This window comes from Phacochoerus africanus, chromosome X (genome assembly GCF_016906955.1).
Source record: "Phacochoerus africanus isolate WHEZ1 chromosome X, ROS_Pafr_v1, whole genome shotgun sequence".
NCBI classification, from domain to species: domain Eukaryota; kingdom Metazoa; phylum Chordata; class Mammalia; order Artiodactyla; family Suidae; genus Phacochoerus; species Phacochoerus africanus.
In genome coordinates, this window is record NC_062560.1 from 20,601,429 (window position 1) to 20,617,483 (window position 16,055).

General features: G+C 42.4%; 1 protein-coding gene across 1 annotated transcript in view; it reads left to right on the top strand.

Moving 5' to 3' along the window:
- PHEX (phosphate regulating endopeptidase X-linked) overlaps positions 1-16,055 on the top strand; it is a 226,183-nt gene that overhangs the window by 47,087 nt on the left and 163,041 nt on the right. Inside the window, exons 6-9 of the mRNA XM_047765574.1 lie at positions 4,124-4,192; positions 8,740-8,856; positions 11,762-11,845; positions 13,270-13,415. Of these exons, the coding sequence (XP_047621530.1) occupies positions 4,124-4,192; positions 8,740-8,856; positions 11,762-11,845; positions 13,270-13,415 (416 nt within the window). The remainder of the gene's footprint in view (positions 1-4,123; positions 4,193-8,739; positions 8,857-11,761; positions 11,846-13,269; positions 13,416-16,055) is intronic.

The window sequence follows — 16,055 nt, forward strand, 5'->3', positions numbered from 1 at the left end:
GCGAGCAGGTGGCACCTTTGGGTGAAGGAAAAAAGCACCTTTCCAACGGGCTGATGTATTCCCATGCCAAGGACATGCAGTTGGGCAAGCAGACTTGCCCACACCCACCCAATGGTCCTCTGTAAAGCTCCCCTGTGGCAGGATGGCACAGAATTTGCCACAGGCTTAAATAGGAGAAAGGAAATACGGAAATATAGGAAACAACAGAAGTTAATGTCGCAACATATCTTGCTCCGTGGGTTGGAGTTTATTTTGTATAAGGAGATAGCAAGAATGAGGATTTAAGGGTCAAAAAAAGGCTTTTGGTTGTACATGATCCCGAAAGAGTGTTCAGAAGGCCAGAGTCATCTCAGTGTGTTACTAAAACAGTGACTTAAAGTCATTGTCACCCAGTGGCCTGCATTTGTGTAATTCTGAGCAAAATCCATAAGGATGACAAGGACAGACTGTCTTGGAAATGAAGTTTTTCAAACTTTTTTTTTTGGTTTTTTTTTAGGGCCACACCTGTGGTACATGGAAGTTCCCAGGCTAGGGGTCAGATAGGAGCTTCAGCTGCTGGACTATGCCACAGCCACAGCAATGCCAGATCCGAGCCACATTTGCAGCCTATACCACAGCTCATGGCAAAGCTGGATCCTTAATCCACAGAGCGGGGCCAGGTATCGAACCCATGTCCTCATGGATCCTGGTCAGGGTCATTACTGCTGAGCCACAACAAGAACTCCGAAGTTTTTCTAATTTCTTTGTTCTTTTTCTATATCCCATTTCGTAAGATGCTTCTTTTTGTATAACTACTTTATTTCCTAACCTGTGGTTTATTGCAGCCGGAGAAAAAAAATAAACATTTCAGTGCAATGTATTGGATTTCCTAAATACCTATTTTTTTCTTCTTGCAGTATTAAGGGCAGTTATAAATGTGAGGTTTGAAAAAAAAAAAAAAAACATAGTGTCCTAATATTAGCCTCTTGAGAACGCTTTTTGCCTCAAGTTTGTATGTTTCTAATGAGATTTAGTTGACTGACCTTATTCAGAATCTTTGGTGTATTTGAGATGTTCCCTAGATACCATAGCAATCTGGTTTAAGAAAGGTCCAATAACTTCACTTGAATCATCTAAACTCTTACGGGAAGTGGATTTAACTTCATTTTGTCAGAGGGAAGCTTTGGCTTTCTTGATATTGTCTACACAGTTTCCTTTCCTTTGAGACTGAAGCTCAAAAATTGTCCAAGTGGTCCAAATCTAATTGAAGGCCAAAACATCTTAATCATAATATTGTGTTTCATGTTCCTGGCTTACTTAATTTTTGGAAGAAATGGTGGTCCATTGAGAACTGGAATAGGATGAAGCCAGGCTGGCTTATGCCTTGGTTGTTTGGGGCCAATTAGAGAAGAAGATTGAACACAGTAATTTGAGGTTTTTAGCAGTACACCCAGACAAGATGAATGTTACGAAAATATCTTTTTCTCCTTTGAAATAAGAGAAATAAGAGCAGTACTTTTCCTTGAGTTTTTCATTAACTCTTAATTTGGCCTTTATGTAGAATTTGTTGCCTATAAAGGAGATTTTCATAGAAAAATATCCTATACAGATTTTATGTATTAAAAAACATTTGAGATTATAGTAAGATGAAGAAGGAAGTAGAGGAGATAGATCAAAACAGTGTAAAGGCATATAAACTAATACGGCCATGTAGGATCCAGTTTTTATTCAGGTGCTATTAATTTTTAATTTGTTTATATTTTATATTAATGTGATGTAAAGTTTTTAGTGTGTGAATAAGATTTAAGTTAGAAAATCTTATGTTGGGATCAGTTTTATTCAGTCTTTGGACAGTTGCTGATACTCAAGAAAGAACAGCCATAGTTTTAGATAAAGGTCTGGAACTTAAAAAATTTTTTTAATTTATTTAAAAATTTACATACAGTCAAATTCACTTTTTGTGAAACACAGGTCTCTAAGGTTTTAAAAATGCATGAAATCATGTAATCACCACCACAATCATGAAAGAGAATAGTTCCATCACTCCCTCCAAATTTACCCCATGTTGCCCCTTTGTAGTCACCACTTTCCCCATCCCTAAGTATTGTCCTCTATCCCTGTAGTTTTACTTTTTTAATAATGTGATTAAAATTTTCCCAGGTTGTTGCATGTATCAGTAGTTCATTCCTTTTTATGAGTAGTAGTCCATTGTGCATCACAGTTTATCCATTTGCTAGTTGAAGAATATTTGAGTTGTCTCCAGTTTTTGGCAATAATGAAGTTACATGCAGGTTTTTGTGTGGGCATAGATTTTATTTCTCTTAGATAAATAGGAAGTGAGATTGCTGGGTCATATGTAGGTGTATGTTCAGCTTTACAAGAAACTGTCAAACTGGTTTCCAAAGTGGTTCTGCCATGTTGCTTTTCTACCAACAGTGTATGAGTGATTCCGTTTTTCCACAGCCTCATCAGCACTTGGTATTAGCAGTTTTTTGTTTTTTTGCCATCCTGGTAGATGTATAGTGGTATTTTATTGTAGGTTTAATTTACATTTTGCTGATGAAGAGTGATGTTCAGCATGTTTTCATGAATTTACTTTCAATCTCAGTGTTTTCTTTGGTGAAGTATCTGTTGAGTTCTTTTTTCCAATTTTAAGTTGGATTGTTTGTTTTCTTATTGAGTTGTGAGGTCTCTTTATATATTCTGCATACAAGTCCTTTGTCATATATGTAATTTTCATATATTTTCTCCCTGTCTGTAGCTTGTCTTTGTCATTCTCTAAACAATGTCTTTCACAAAGCAAAAATTTTAAATCATTATGAAATCCAATTTATTTTTTCTTTTATGGATCTGATTTTGATGTCATACCTAAGAACTCTTTGTCTAACCCCAGGTCAAATATTTTCCCCTAGAAGTTTTAATTTTATTTTTACATGTAGGACTGTGTTCCATTTTGAATTAATTGTTGTACAAGTTGTGATTCCTTTTTTTGTTTGTTTTGCAAATGAATGTCTAGTTGTTCTAGTTGTTTTTGGAAAAGATTATCTTCTTCCCTTTGATTGCCTTTAGTACTGAAAGCTTTAATTCAAGAAATTATGTTATACTTTTCTGTAATAATAATTTTAGTTGTTTAGTTGTCTGATTATTAGTTGTGTGTTTTTTTGGCCCCACCTGTGGCATGTGGAAGTTTCTCGGCTGGGGATCGAACCTGCCACAGCAGTGATGCAAGCTGCTGCAGTGACAACACTGGACCCTAAACCCTCTGTACTACTAGAGAACTCCTATTATTTGTATTTTTATCACCTATCCTAAACTTTCTAGAGAGGGTTCTTAAGTTTGCAAAGATTTCTCAAAACGAAATTATCATTTGATTTCTTTCAGATAAAAGCAGTTGATGCATTATAGTATTTTAGGGACAGGGAGGTGTAAAATCTGATTAATCAGCTTTATCCACATAGGTATTTTGCCAAATATTACAATTAGAAAAGTAGTGGAAATGGCAGCAGGAGACAAATATTCTCCTTTGAGCTCTGCCCACCTGTGTTACCGTGGGAATTCACATCACTTCTGTGAATTTTGTTTCTTCAACAGTATCAAATAAGGGAGAAACTCAGATAATCTCTAAGATCTATTCCTTCTCAGATAGCTTTGATGCTATTCAGTTTTTTTTTCTTCTTTTTTTTTTGCATTTTAGGCCCGTACCTGAGGCATATGAAAGTTCCCAGGCCAGGGGTCAAATCGGAGCTACAGCTACTGGCCTACACCACAGCTACAGCAACTCGAGATCTGAGCCGCGTCTGTGGCCTGCACTACAACTCATGGCAATGCTGGATCCCCGACCCACTGAAAGAGGCCAGAGATCGAACCCACATCTTCATGGCTGCACCACAATGGGAACTGACTATTCAGTATTGCTAGAGCCTCAGAAGGGTTAGAAACCATGAATGAGGGAAGCAGGGCCAGGCCTCTGATATCTGTCATTGCCGAAGTGCCTGTTTGCAGGTAGCTCTGACTGCAATGAGTTGTTTTTGTTAAGGTGGCACATGTGCAAAATATGGCTGGGATGCAGAGCTCATGACTTCTGTTAACATGGTACTTAAGGATTTAAAGTGTAAGCAGAGTGCTTTGTTTTTTGTTTCAACAGCTGGACCAAGCAGCACTCTCCCTGGCCGTGAGGGAAGACTACCTTGATAATAGCACAGAAGCCAAGTCTGTAAGTTTTACTCATCAACTCTACACCTTGTTGGCCATTGGTAGATTCACAAGTTGTTCTAAGATCTTTACTGGAATTGAGCAGTGTGGGTATTGATGACCATATTCTCAATGTAGGAAACAAAGGAAGTGTCATTTATCTACCTTGATAATAGCACAGAAGCCAAGTCTGTAGTCGAGCTGGGAAGACAGCACACCCAAAAGGAGTGACCAAGGAATGAGCTTGCAGCCACTCCTCAGAAGTGCGGAGAGCTCACAATACATTGCAGAAGTGTGGGGATGGACCCCCAGCTGACCATTGGTTCCCAAAATGTACTGCTTACCGATCACCTGGGAAGCTTCTATTCGGTGTTGATTCTTGGGCCTCAGCCATGGCGAGTCCGATTTAGTAGACTTGAAATGGGGGCCGAGGAATCTATTTTCTTAACTGGTGCCCCAGGTTAATGTAAGGTTGATGAGAATGAGATGGAACCAATCGGTTCACACTTCTTGGGTTGGCCTGGAAACCTAGTATTCTCCTGGAGATTGGATTAGAGCTGGTTCTTTTTTTGCTAACACTTGGAATTCATTTTGGAAGCTTTGTTGAACTTCCAAAGGAGCCTTAGACCCAGAAGACCTTTGACCAGGGCGCTCTTGGGTTTCTGGCCCAGCCTGAGATGCAGGGCCTTAGATTGGGAAGCGCTGGCTTGTGGTGGAAATCCCTGCTTCTTTGCTGATAGGAAAGCCTATTTCTAGAAGGCTCTGGAGGGCAGGAAGTTGACCAAAACCCCAGGCAACTTTCTGGCTGAGGACACTTATCGAAGAAGGTTGGTTAGTTTTCCTTCGTGAAAGTGGAGAGGACGAACTTGTGCCAGTCTGGGGGTCACCTCTGTTTCTGCTGTGGTCACCATCCTTTGAGCACCTGGGCTTGAAGTTTTCTCACCGCCTTATAGCTGATCAGTCCTGTAGACTCTGCCTGCAAAACCTCTCTTCCACTTGGTACCTCCTTTCTGGCCTTAACTGCCCTAAGCAGATCCTAAAGTCTTCTTTTAACTCTTCTCTCCTCCCCCTCATTCCATTGCCTCCTTATCGCCACTTGACAAGTTCTCTTCTCAAATCACAGCTCTCAGTGTGCCTTTGCTCACCAGTTAGGCCATAAATTCCTTAGAGGGAGTTCAAGGCCTCTTCATGACCTGGTCCCAAACCACCTTTGCTGTCTCATCTTTTTTTTTTTTTTTTCTTTTTAGGGTTGCACCTGTGGCATATAGAAGTTCCCAGGCTATGGGGGTCAAATCAGAGATACAGGTGCTGGCCTATGCCACAGCCACAATAATGCAAAATCTGAGCCCCATCTGTGACTGCAGCTTATGGCAACGCTGGGTCCTTAACCCACTGAGTTAGGCCAAGGATTGAACCCACACACTCATGGATATTAGTTTTTTAACCTGCTGAGCCACAATGGGAATGCCTGTCTCATCTATTTTTTACTTTTTCCCAAGCAAAGACAGCCCACACATTTCACAGGAGGATTTCTCACCTTTCTCATTTATTTATTTATTTTTAATTTTCATTTTTTAGGGCTGCACTTGCGGCATATGGAAGTTCCCAGGCTAGGGGCTGAATTGGAGCTGTAGCTGCTGGCCTGCACCACAGCCACAGCAACACCAGATCCAAGCCTCATCTCTTGACCTACACCACAGCTCACAGCCATGCCAGATCCTTAACCCACTGAGCGAGGCCAGGGATCAAACCTGCATCTTCATGGATACTAGTTGGGTTCATAACCCACTGAGCCACAATGGGAACTCCTCACCTGTCTCCTTTAAAAGCTCTGTCCCCAGATTTTTGAGGCTGGAATTCTCCAGTTCTCAATTTTCCAAGCACTTAGCACCTTTATTAAGGACCTTATGTTGGTCTTACTAGTGTTAGTAATGGCATGTTTATCTCCCTCACAGGATCACATTCTGAGAACCAGACTCAAGCAGTCTTTAATTTTTTGTCTGTACTACCCCACCCCACTATGTACATAGAAGGTCTAGCAAGACATCTTGCATATGTATTGATTGAACGCATTTTTGGAATTGAACTGGGAATTGTAAAACATTTCTAATTAAGACTATGGGCATTATGTCATTCTTTTTTATGGCTGAGTAGTACTCCATTGTGTATATATACCACCTCTTCCGAATCCAATCATCTGTCGATGGACATTTGGGTTGTTTCCATGTCTTGGCTATTGCGAATAGTGCTGCAATGAACATGCGGGTGCACGTGTCTCTTTTAAGTAGAGTTTTGTCCGGATAGATGCCCAAGAGTGGGATTGCGGGGTCATATGGAAGCTCTATGTATAGATTTCTAAGGTATCTCCAAACTGTTCTCCATAGTGGCTGTACCAGTTGACATTCCCCCCAACAGAGCAGGAGGGTTCCCTTTTCTCCACAGCCCCTCCAGCACTTGTTATTTGTGGATTTATTAATGATGGCCATTCTGACTGGTGTGAGGTGATATCTCATGGTAGTTTTGATTTGCATTTCTCTTAGAACCAGCGATGTTGAGCATTTTTTCATGTGTTTGTTGGCCATCTGTGTATCTTCTTTGGAGAACAGTCTATTCAGGTCTTTTGCCCATTTTTCCATGGATTGATTGGCTTTTTTGCTGTTGGGTTGTATAAGTTGTTGATATATTCTAGAGATTAAGCCCTTGTCGGTTGCATCATTTGAAATGATTTTCTCCCATTCTGTCAGTTGTCTTTTTGTTTTCTTTTGGGTTTCCTTTGCTGTGCAAAAGCTTTTCAGTTTGATGAGGTCCCATGGGTTTATTTTTGCTCTAATTTCTATTGCTTTGGGAGACTGACCTGAGAAAATATTCGTGATGTTGATGTCAGAGAGTGTTTTGCCTATGTTTTCTTCTAGGAGTTTGATGGTGTCCTGTCGTATATTTAAGTCTTTCAGCCATTTGGAGTTTCTTTTTGTGCATGGTGTGAGGGTATGTTCTAGTTTCATTGCTTTGCACGCAGCTGTCCAGGTTTCCCAGCAATGCTTGCTGAATAGACTTTCTTTTTCCCATTTGATGTTCTTGCCTCCCTTGTCCAAGATTAATTGACCCTAGGTGTCAGGGTTTCTTTCCGGGTTCTCTATTCTGTTCCATTGGTCTGTCTGTCTGTTTTGATAGCAGTACCACACTGTTTTGATGACTGTGGCTTTGTAGTATTTCTTGAAGTCTGGGAGAATGACATAATGCCATTTGCAGCAACATGGATGGAGCTAGAGAATCTCATACTGAGTGAAATGAGCCAGAAAGACAAAGATAAATACCATATGATATCACTTATAACTGGAATCTAATATCCAGCACAAATGAACATCTCCTTAGAAAAGAAAATCATGGACTTGGAGAAGAGACTGGTGGCTGCCTGATGGGAGGGGGAGGGAGTGGGAGGGATCGGGAGCTTGGGCTTATCAGACACAACTTAGAATAGATTTACAAGGAGATCCTGCTGAATAGCATTGAGAACTTTGTCTAGATACTCATGTTGCAACAGAAGAAAGGCTGGGGGAAAAATGTAATTGTAATGTATACATGTAAGGATAACCTGACCCCCTTGCTGTACAGTGGGAAAAAAAAAAAAGGTAGATTATTCAATAAATGGTAATTGAGTTTAAAAAAAAAAAGACTATGAGCAAAGCTTGCTTACTGATTAAACAAATATTTATTAAGGGCCCACTCTATGTGAAGCACCATATAGATCTTGAGATTATAAACATCATAAGAATAGCTATATAGAATCAAGGTATACATTAGGAAATCTTATTCCAAACATAACTGTGAAACAGTTTAATACCTGCCGTATTGAGTTTTCACAAATACATCTGAAAAGAGAGCTGACCACTAACAAGATTCTTTAATTCCCACAAAGTAAGGTCCCCTTCCAGTATCATGTGAATAGCCTGAAAATGCCGGAAAGAAATTCTGTATTTGCTGGGTTTCTCTTCATTGTCTTTGTCTTCTTTCCCTTCTTTTCCCCCTGAGCTAGTGAGGAGAACATTGTAAAACCATACAAAACTGAAAAAACATAGGGCTTCGATGGCCAGTCTTTGGTTTTGAGTGTGGAGGTGGGTACATTGAACTGGAAGGAAATAAACCACAGTTCTCAGTGGTCTTCATGGATCATTCCTCCTGTTTTTAGCAATAGTTCTTTCCCATTATTTTATTAAAGCCTCACTTGCCTCAAAAGAGGAGTCTGACCTTTAACTTTCTATTCTGGGCTCGTTTGGAGATGTTTCATGTATCCATAATATCGCTGGTTGCCAGAAAACTAGTTCTCTTGATCCTTGGTGGCTGGACATCTCTGTCTCTTATGGAAATGGTACGCAAGTAGCCATCATTCTTCTTTGTCCTAAAGTGTGGGTAGGTGGTTGATATTGCATAATGCCCCTACCATACATTGAATACAAAATGGAAAAATGAAGGGCATTTGTTTCCACCTGCTGTTTCTGCTCTTCTGTGTCCCTGAAACATACTTCCTAATAGGCTGTTGTCATGGTCACCTTGCTTCTTTATCTCTTACAGTATCGAGATGCCCTTTACAAGTTCATGGTGGATACTGCCGTGCTTTTGGGAGCTAATAGCTCCCGGGCAGAGCATGACATGAAGTCAGTACTTAGATTGGAAATTAAGATAGCTGAGGTAAGTCTTAATTTAAAAATTTTTTTCTTTTCTTTGTTTTAAAGGCAGTAACCCAGAAGGAAAAAATATATAAAAATCATTCTGTGGCATTTTCCTTTGGGTCCAAGGTAGAACTAATAGCATCTCCTTCTGGAAAGACACAGGAAGAAAAACCATGACAGAAAGAAGAGCTCTGCATTCCTTTCACCTCTCTTCTTGAAGCCCATTCAGTGTCCACATGCTCCTTTAGCTATGGCCAAGGAACAGTGGCAGGGAGAGACTCTGACTATGTTTTTCTAGAGAAACTCCTGTTGGGCTTCAACTGAAGAATATGTATTTAATGAATCCTTACTGATTTGGCTTGAGTAGAAGATTCTTTTTTTTTTTTTTTTTTAAATTTTAGTCTACTCTTAACACTATTCCTATGCAGCATCAGTCTGATCTATGTTTGGGGTTTGGGAAGTCCACCTGCCCATACTGGATGCAAAATTTGATGTAGAAAGTGTATAGGGCAGGCTGGCAAGCATTTATTAGCCACTTTTATAGTGCTACTTTGTACCTAATCCGGTTTTTCATTCTTTTCTTGCCCCACTTAAATGAATGTTAATGTATCATATTGTATGTTCTGTGTAAGTCACCTTCTAAATTATTTTAGGACTTACTGTTGTAGCGCAGTGGGTTAAGAATCTGACTGCAATGGCTTGGGTTGCTACAGAGTCATGGCTTTGATCCCCAACCTGGTGCAGTGGGTTAAGGGATCTGGCATTGCGGCAGCTGTGATGTATGTCACAGCTGCAGCTCAGATTTAATCCCTGGCTTGGAACTGCTATATGCCTTGGGTATGACCCTTAAAAAAAAGAAAGAAAAGAGTAACTTTTTTTCTGGAAGAACCAAAGTGTAAAATCGCTATACATTTCCAGGAACAGGGGAAACAAATATGGTGAAATCTGCTGGTGGAGATACCTTGTAGTGAAAAAAAAAATGCTATTGTTGTCAAGAAACGGTTGCATATTGGATGGTAGTCTTTTATAACAGAAGTTGGCAAAAATCCTGAAGTGTGTGGGAGTCCAAGTATTGCTTGGTTTTGTGTTTGGTGAGGTGGTGGTGCGTTGTTGAGGTGAGAAGTGGGCTCATGAGCAGGGTCAGAAGAAATCGGCCTCTTGGCTGCCCTGGCGTCCGTGGGTATCTCTCTCCAAACTCCTACACACAGCGCAGAAAGTTCATTCCTGCATGTCACCTTTGAAGACTGCAAAGACTGTTGCAGATGTTCTGGAGTCAAAAACTATGCCTCTAAGCCATATCTAGAGGCCATCTGCAGTCCCTTCCCAGGCAAATAGGAGACCCAAAGATCTAATTTGGACTGAAGCTCTGATACAGAGGGAAAGGCCTTGCCTTGAGCCAGGGATTTGGACCAAAAGGGAACTAGAAACAGCTGGGCTGAGGCAAGACTGGGATTTGTCAAGAGGCTAAATGAAGTGACAAATCAATGGGTGGGGGAAGTAGCTGGCAGAGAGCTGCAAACAGCTCTGAGGCCAAAGGGCTCCAACCTGGGCCTGCGAGGCTGAGGGGAGAGAGGAGGAGTGTGGACTTGCTCTGGGGCAGGGATGCACATGGAGCCAGGAAGCTGCTTGTAAGCTATATGAAGTCTCTCCTGTTGAGGGTGAGGACGGAGAAGCTGAGGGCCCCGAAGCATTTAGAAAACAGGGGATAGATGCCTGTTACTCAGCCTTCTCTGATTTTGTCCTGAAAAATTCATGGCGTGTGGGTTTTTGGCCAGCCAGTAATACTCACCTCTGTTTCTTACATCCCAGCTCAATAGGGACATTCAGAATTAGTGGGCTGGGTAATCCTAGGGAAACTACTGAAGCTGGGTCAGCAGGACAACCTAGTCAAACCCCAAAAGAATCCTGGTAAATATAGTCATGGAAGCGTGCATTTAACCAATCCCAGCTTGACAGATGTGTGCATAAGGGGAGGTCTTCTTGATTATGTGGTTCTCTGGATTTTGGGATTTTTTTTGGCGACACCCATGGCATGTGGAAGTTCCAGGGCCACAGATTGAATCTGAGCCACTGCAGTGACAATGCTGAATACTTAACCTGCTGAAAGGTGACAAGTTTAATGCAAGGACATCAGATGATGGAGGGCCTTAAGGCAAAATCATGATGTGGTCAGAGGTCTGGGGAGCTACTGCCTGTCCAGGGAGGTGATTAAGATGGCCCTTGAGGAAGGTGATGATTGCCATTCTTCTTAGATTAAATATGGCAGAGGCTAGAAGCTTGGATTTGGTAGTGTGAAAATGGCCAAGAGCTTAAGTATGAAAAAGTGTGAAGAATCAGGGCTGGGGATGCAGGCTTGGAAATAAGTCTGGGTGGTAACTGAACCCATTCGCTAGCAGCGGGGCCAGGGAATCTCAAGACCAGAGAAAAGAGAGAGAAGAGGGGAAGTGAGGGCAGTAGACAGAACGATCACGGGCGGCAGTGGTGTCCAGATGGTCTAGTGCTCTTTACCAAGAATGTTGCCCTGGGAATGCAGGGGTGGCCGCTAGTCCATGAATTATTGAGGTCATTACCTGGACATGACAGGTGAAGGTGGGGTGTTTGTCTCCATTGCCTGACCTTCCGTTGATTGTGAAACCCAAGCCAGTAGATTTTTTTCCCATCCATGTTACAGGTTAGGGAGGGATTCCAGTAGTTATTTTTGTACCAAGGACAGTGTTTCACCCTGAACAGGACAGGAAAGTTTCATTTTATTCTCTTCATCTTGCCTCAAGTGCCATCTTTTTTCGCTCTCTCCCAGGTTTGGCTCCACGCCAAAATCTTGAAAAAGTTTATGATACTATGCAGATGTTTTGACACCTGTAGAAAGTAGTCATGCTATAAGAAATGGCTCATTTGAAAAAATAACCAAAGTCTTTTTTCAACAGATAATGATTCCACATGAAAACCGAACCAGTGAGGCCATGTACAACAAAATGAACATTTCCCAGCTGAGTGCTATGATCCCCCAGGTTGGTGAAAACAATCCAGGAATTGTATTTCCTGGTCATTTGACAAGCAATTCCCTTTCACCTGTATGTAAACTTTTGTCTCATAGAACCTACCATTGGCCTTCTGGGTTATCATCATCTTTGTCATCACATAAAATAGCCCTTGTCTGTGCCTTAGGATGCTTTCTGCTATAGGGAAGAGAAAAACTTTTGCAAGAGTGGCTTAAAAACTTAAAGCCTGTTTTCTTTTTTTTTTCTTTTTCGGGCTGCACCCATGGCATATGGAGGTTCCCAGGCCAGGGGTCAAATCGGAGCTGCAGCTGCCTGCCTACGCCACAGCCACAGTATTGTGGGATCTGAGCTGCGTCTGTGACCTACACACAGCTCAGAGCATTACGGCAATGCCAGATCCTTAATTCACTGAGTGAGGCCAGGGATTGAACCTGCATCCTCATGGATACTAGTCAGGTTTGTTTCCACTGAGCTGCAAGGGAAACTCCAAAGCTTGTTTTCCTATGTGACAAAAGTCTAGACATAAGTGGCCATTCGTGGTGGTTTAGCTATTGCACAGTGTTGTCAAAGATCCTGATTCTTTCTTTCCACTGCATTCTTCTCAGTGTGTTGGCTTTTGACTTCATTTTGATGACTCAGGGTTGTAAGATGGCTGCTACAGCTGCATTTGTCTCTTCTGCCATCAGGGCAGGCAGCACCAGTGAGGGCCATGTCTAACCAGGAGAAAACCAAAGCCTTTCTAGAATATTCCTAGATGTATTCCCTTTATTTCTTATTGAGTAGGACTGGGGCATGGGGTGAGTAACTGGTTTTCCATTTCAGTAGTTGAGGCAGGCAAGGGACAAAAAGAAGGGGAAAAGATTGGAAATGACTTTGGGGGTAGCTGGGTAAAAATGCCAAGAAGAGGGGACACATGTTACTTTTTGTTGGTGCTTGTTTCCCTCTGTGTAAGAAAGGCTGTGCCAGAGGGAAGACCAGAAATGTGATGGGGCATCTGTGTCTGTGTGGGTGGGAGAGTGAATGAGCACAGGAGAGTGCAGTGGGGAGGGAGGTGGGGCCTAGTGCCAGAGGGCGGGAGAGCACGGGAGAGAAGGGGGAGGGGGAGAGTGGAGGAAGGAGGGGGGAGCGGGAGTGCTGGGCGGGGGGGGGGGGGGGGGGGGGCGGGGGGGGGCAGGGGAGTGTGTGTGCGCATGCATGGTCTGTACACAGATGATGTGGAATCCATGTTCCACTTATCATTCAGGCAGTAAGGCTGGTCTGGGTGACAGTGATGAGGCCTTTATTTTCTAGATTTGAGCACTTGCCTCTTGATTTGGTCTGAAGTCACATGCAATGGCTGTTCAATTGATGCTGTTTGCCTTTCTCCTCGCTTGCTGCCCAGCAGAAATTCTTTCACCTTTTCTCTCTCTCTCTCTCTCTCTCTTTTTCTTCAGTTTGACTGGCTGGGCTACATCAAGAAGGTCATCGATGTCAGACTCTACCCTGAACTGAAAGACCTTGGCCCCTCCGAGAATGTCGTGGTCCGTGTCCCTCAATACTTTAAGGATTTGTTTAGGATCTTAGGCTCTGAGAGGAAGAAGTAAGAGCTTTCTTGTGCATTTTACTATGACTTTCCCTTTTGAATTATAAGGCCTTCCCTCTCATGTCCTTTGAAAACTGTTTTTAAAGAAAGTTACATCAAAAGAGTCTTAAGGAAAGTTGTGGTGCCCTTTGGGACAGATTGGCTAAAACCATCATCTCGTGTAATTTATTTGCTATGATGACAAAAGATATACAATGTTTTTGCCCCTTATTTCTGGTCTTTCTCCATACTTTTCTCTCTAAAAGCCTAAATTGTTTATTAGTTTTGGGAACTAGTTATATAATGTTGTTATTTTCTGAGATTTCTATGTGAACAATATGAACATCTTTTTTTCCCCTCCCAGTTCATTCTTTGTCTTTTGCTGTCTTCCCCCCACCCCCCCTGCCCCGGTTTCTTTTTAGCCAATAAGTCACTTTGTGGCAATAAACCGAAGTGTTGATATTGAAAAGACGTAAGACCACTCTGAGAGCTGTGGAAAAATTGCAGTGGTGAAACATCAGGAACTGTCAGATTTTTATTATTTTAAAGAATGTTTTAAACTTTGTTGCTTTGTTCCTTTAGCACTACAAAACAAGGAGATGCTAAAAATGTTCAGGAAAGAGAATTTCACATCTTCATCGAGCTGTTCAGATTTGACTACAGAAATTGAAGCATAGGAAGGTCAACTAGTTCACAAAGACAATTTGCCGGGCTAATTGCTGGGCTATGGTTAAAAATTATACTTTCTTATTTGGACTTAGACAAGGCTTTTTTTTTGTCAGGAACTATGTTAAAAAGCAACTGCAGAAGTCTGAGGAATAAAATTTAGCATTCATCCCCACCTGTGAAAACACTTAGACACTTTTGAAGAGCTATTTTTCTTTTTCAGATGCTATTTTCTTTTTCAGTGGCATGTGGAAGTTCCTCTGCCAGGGATCAAACCCGCAGCACAGTGTGGTCTGTGCCACAGCTGCAGCAATGCTGGATCCTTAACATGCTGCACCAGAAGGAAGCTTCCTGAAACTTTCTTTCTTTCTTTCGATCACACCTGCGACATATGGACGTTCCCAGGCTAGAGGTTGAATCAGAGCTGCAGCTGCCAGCCTACGCCACAGCCACAGCAACGCCAGATCCTTAACCCACTGAGCGAGGCCAGGGATCAAACCTGTGTCCTCACAGATGCTAGTCAGATTCATTTCCACTGAGCTATGACGGGTGCTCTAGGAAAATCTTAAAAAAAAAAAAAATTTCCTGGGCAGAGGCTTTGGGAAGTAATTTCATGTTGCTTTCTTAGTGGTGGAGTCTTTCCTGAAATACTTTGCTTTTCTCCACTTTATTTGTTGCCATTTGGGGAAATTACCATACTGCTGAAAATGCTTTTGAAAAAAAAAAAAAGTGTGTGTTATTTTCAAGGACTATTGCTGGTCTTATTTTTGTTTCATTTTTTTTTTCTTGCATCTGGGTGTTAAGTGGCAGTAATTCAGTCATTATGGACAGATCTGTTCCTGGCGTGGTAATATTAGCACTCCAGAGCTGTGCGCCCGGTGTTCTCTCAGTATATTTATAACACACTGGATTGACTCATCAGTGCCATTGTCTACCTGTGCAGGCTTCCTGTGTTGCATCCTCAGCTCTCAGATATCTTGTTCTTGTGCTGTCGGCTGGGGAATGCCTGGCCTTTGAAGGCATCACACGCTATCCTTCTCTTCATACACACAGATTTTGGTGAAGTGCCTTTGTCAGAGTGTTTGGGGGTCTCTGTGAATGGCCAGGAAATCTTGGCAGAACTGGAGGGGTTAATCCTTCACTGTGTAGCCTGGAGAGAAGTACAGAGGCTTTAGAGTCAGACATACCTTTGGTCTGGTCTAGCCTCTGTCACTTATTACACCCGTTCGCCAACTTGGTTGCCCATTGGGCTTCACTGGGGGCAACTTAAAAACAATATTTATCCTGGGCCCGACCCTAGACATTCTGATTTAATTGGGCTGGTGTGGCCTGGGCATCTGGACTTTACAAACTCCCCAGGTGATTCTATTACGTTGGAGGCCGGCTGGCTATGGGATCGTGAGGTGTTATTTAAGGGCTCCAGGCCTCAAGTTTCCTTCTGTGTAAAATAACATCTCTCCTATGGCAGTGCTGTGGGGGTTATAGAGAAAATAAGATAGCTTACACGGTATCATTTCAAGGGAGCAGGAAAGGCTGAAATATCTAAAACCCCAACATACTTCCATCACGCTGCCTCTTTACTGCCACTGTCAGGCCCCATCCTAACAACTTCCCCAGTTAATCTGGCTCATCAGAGCCCCCTTGAGGGATTATCTTTTGAATTCATGGAAACGTATTGTTGGCCATGGACCTCCTTTGAATCTGTAGCTATGGATCCTGCACGGTTCTCACACCCAGAAAGCAGTATTTATTACTACTATTATTATTAGTTGTTATTATTACTTTTTAGGGCCACATTTGGGCATATGGAGGTTTCCAGGCTAGGGGTCCAATTGGAGCTCCAGCTGCCGGCCTACGCCACAGCCACAGCAACGCCACAGCCACAGCAGTGCCAGATCCAAGCCGCGTCTGCAACACACACCACAGCCCACGGCAGTGGCAGATCCTCAACCCACTGAGCGAGGCCAGGGATCGAACCCACAACTTCACGGT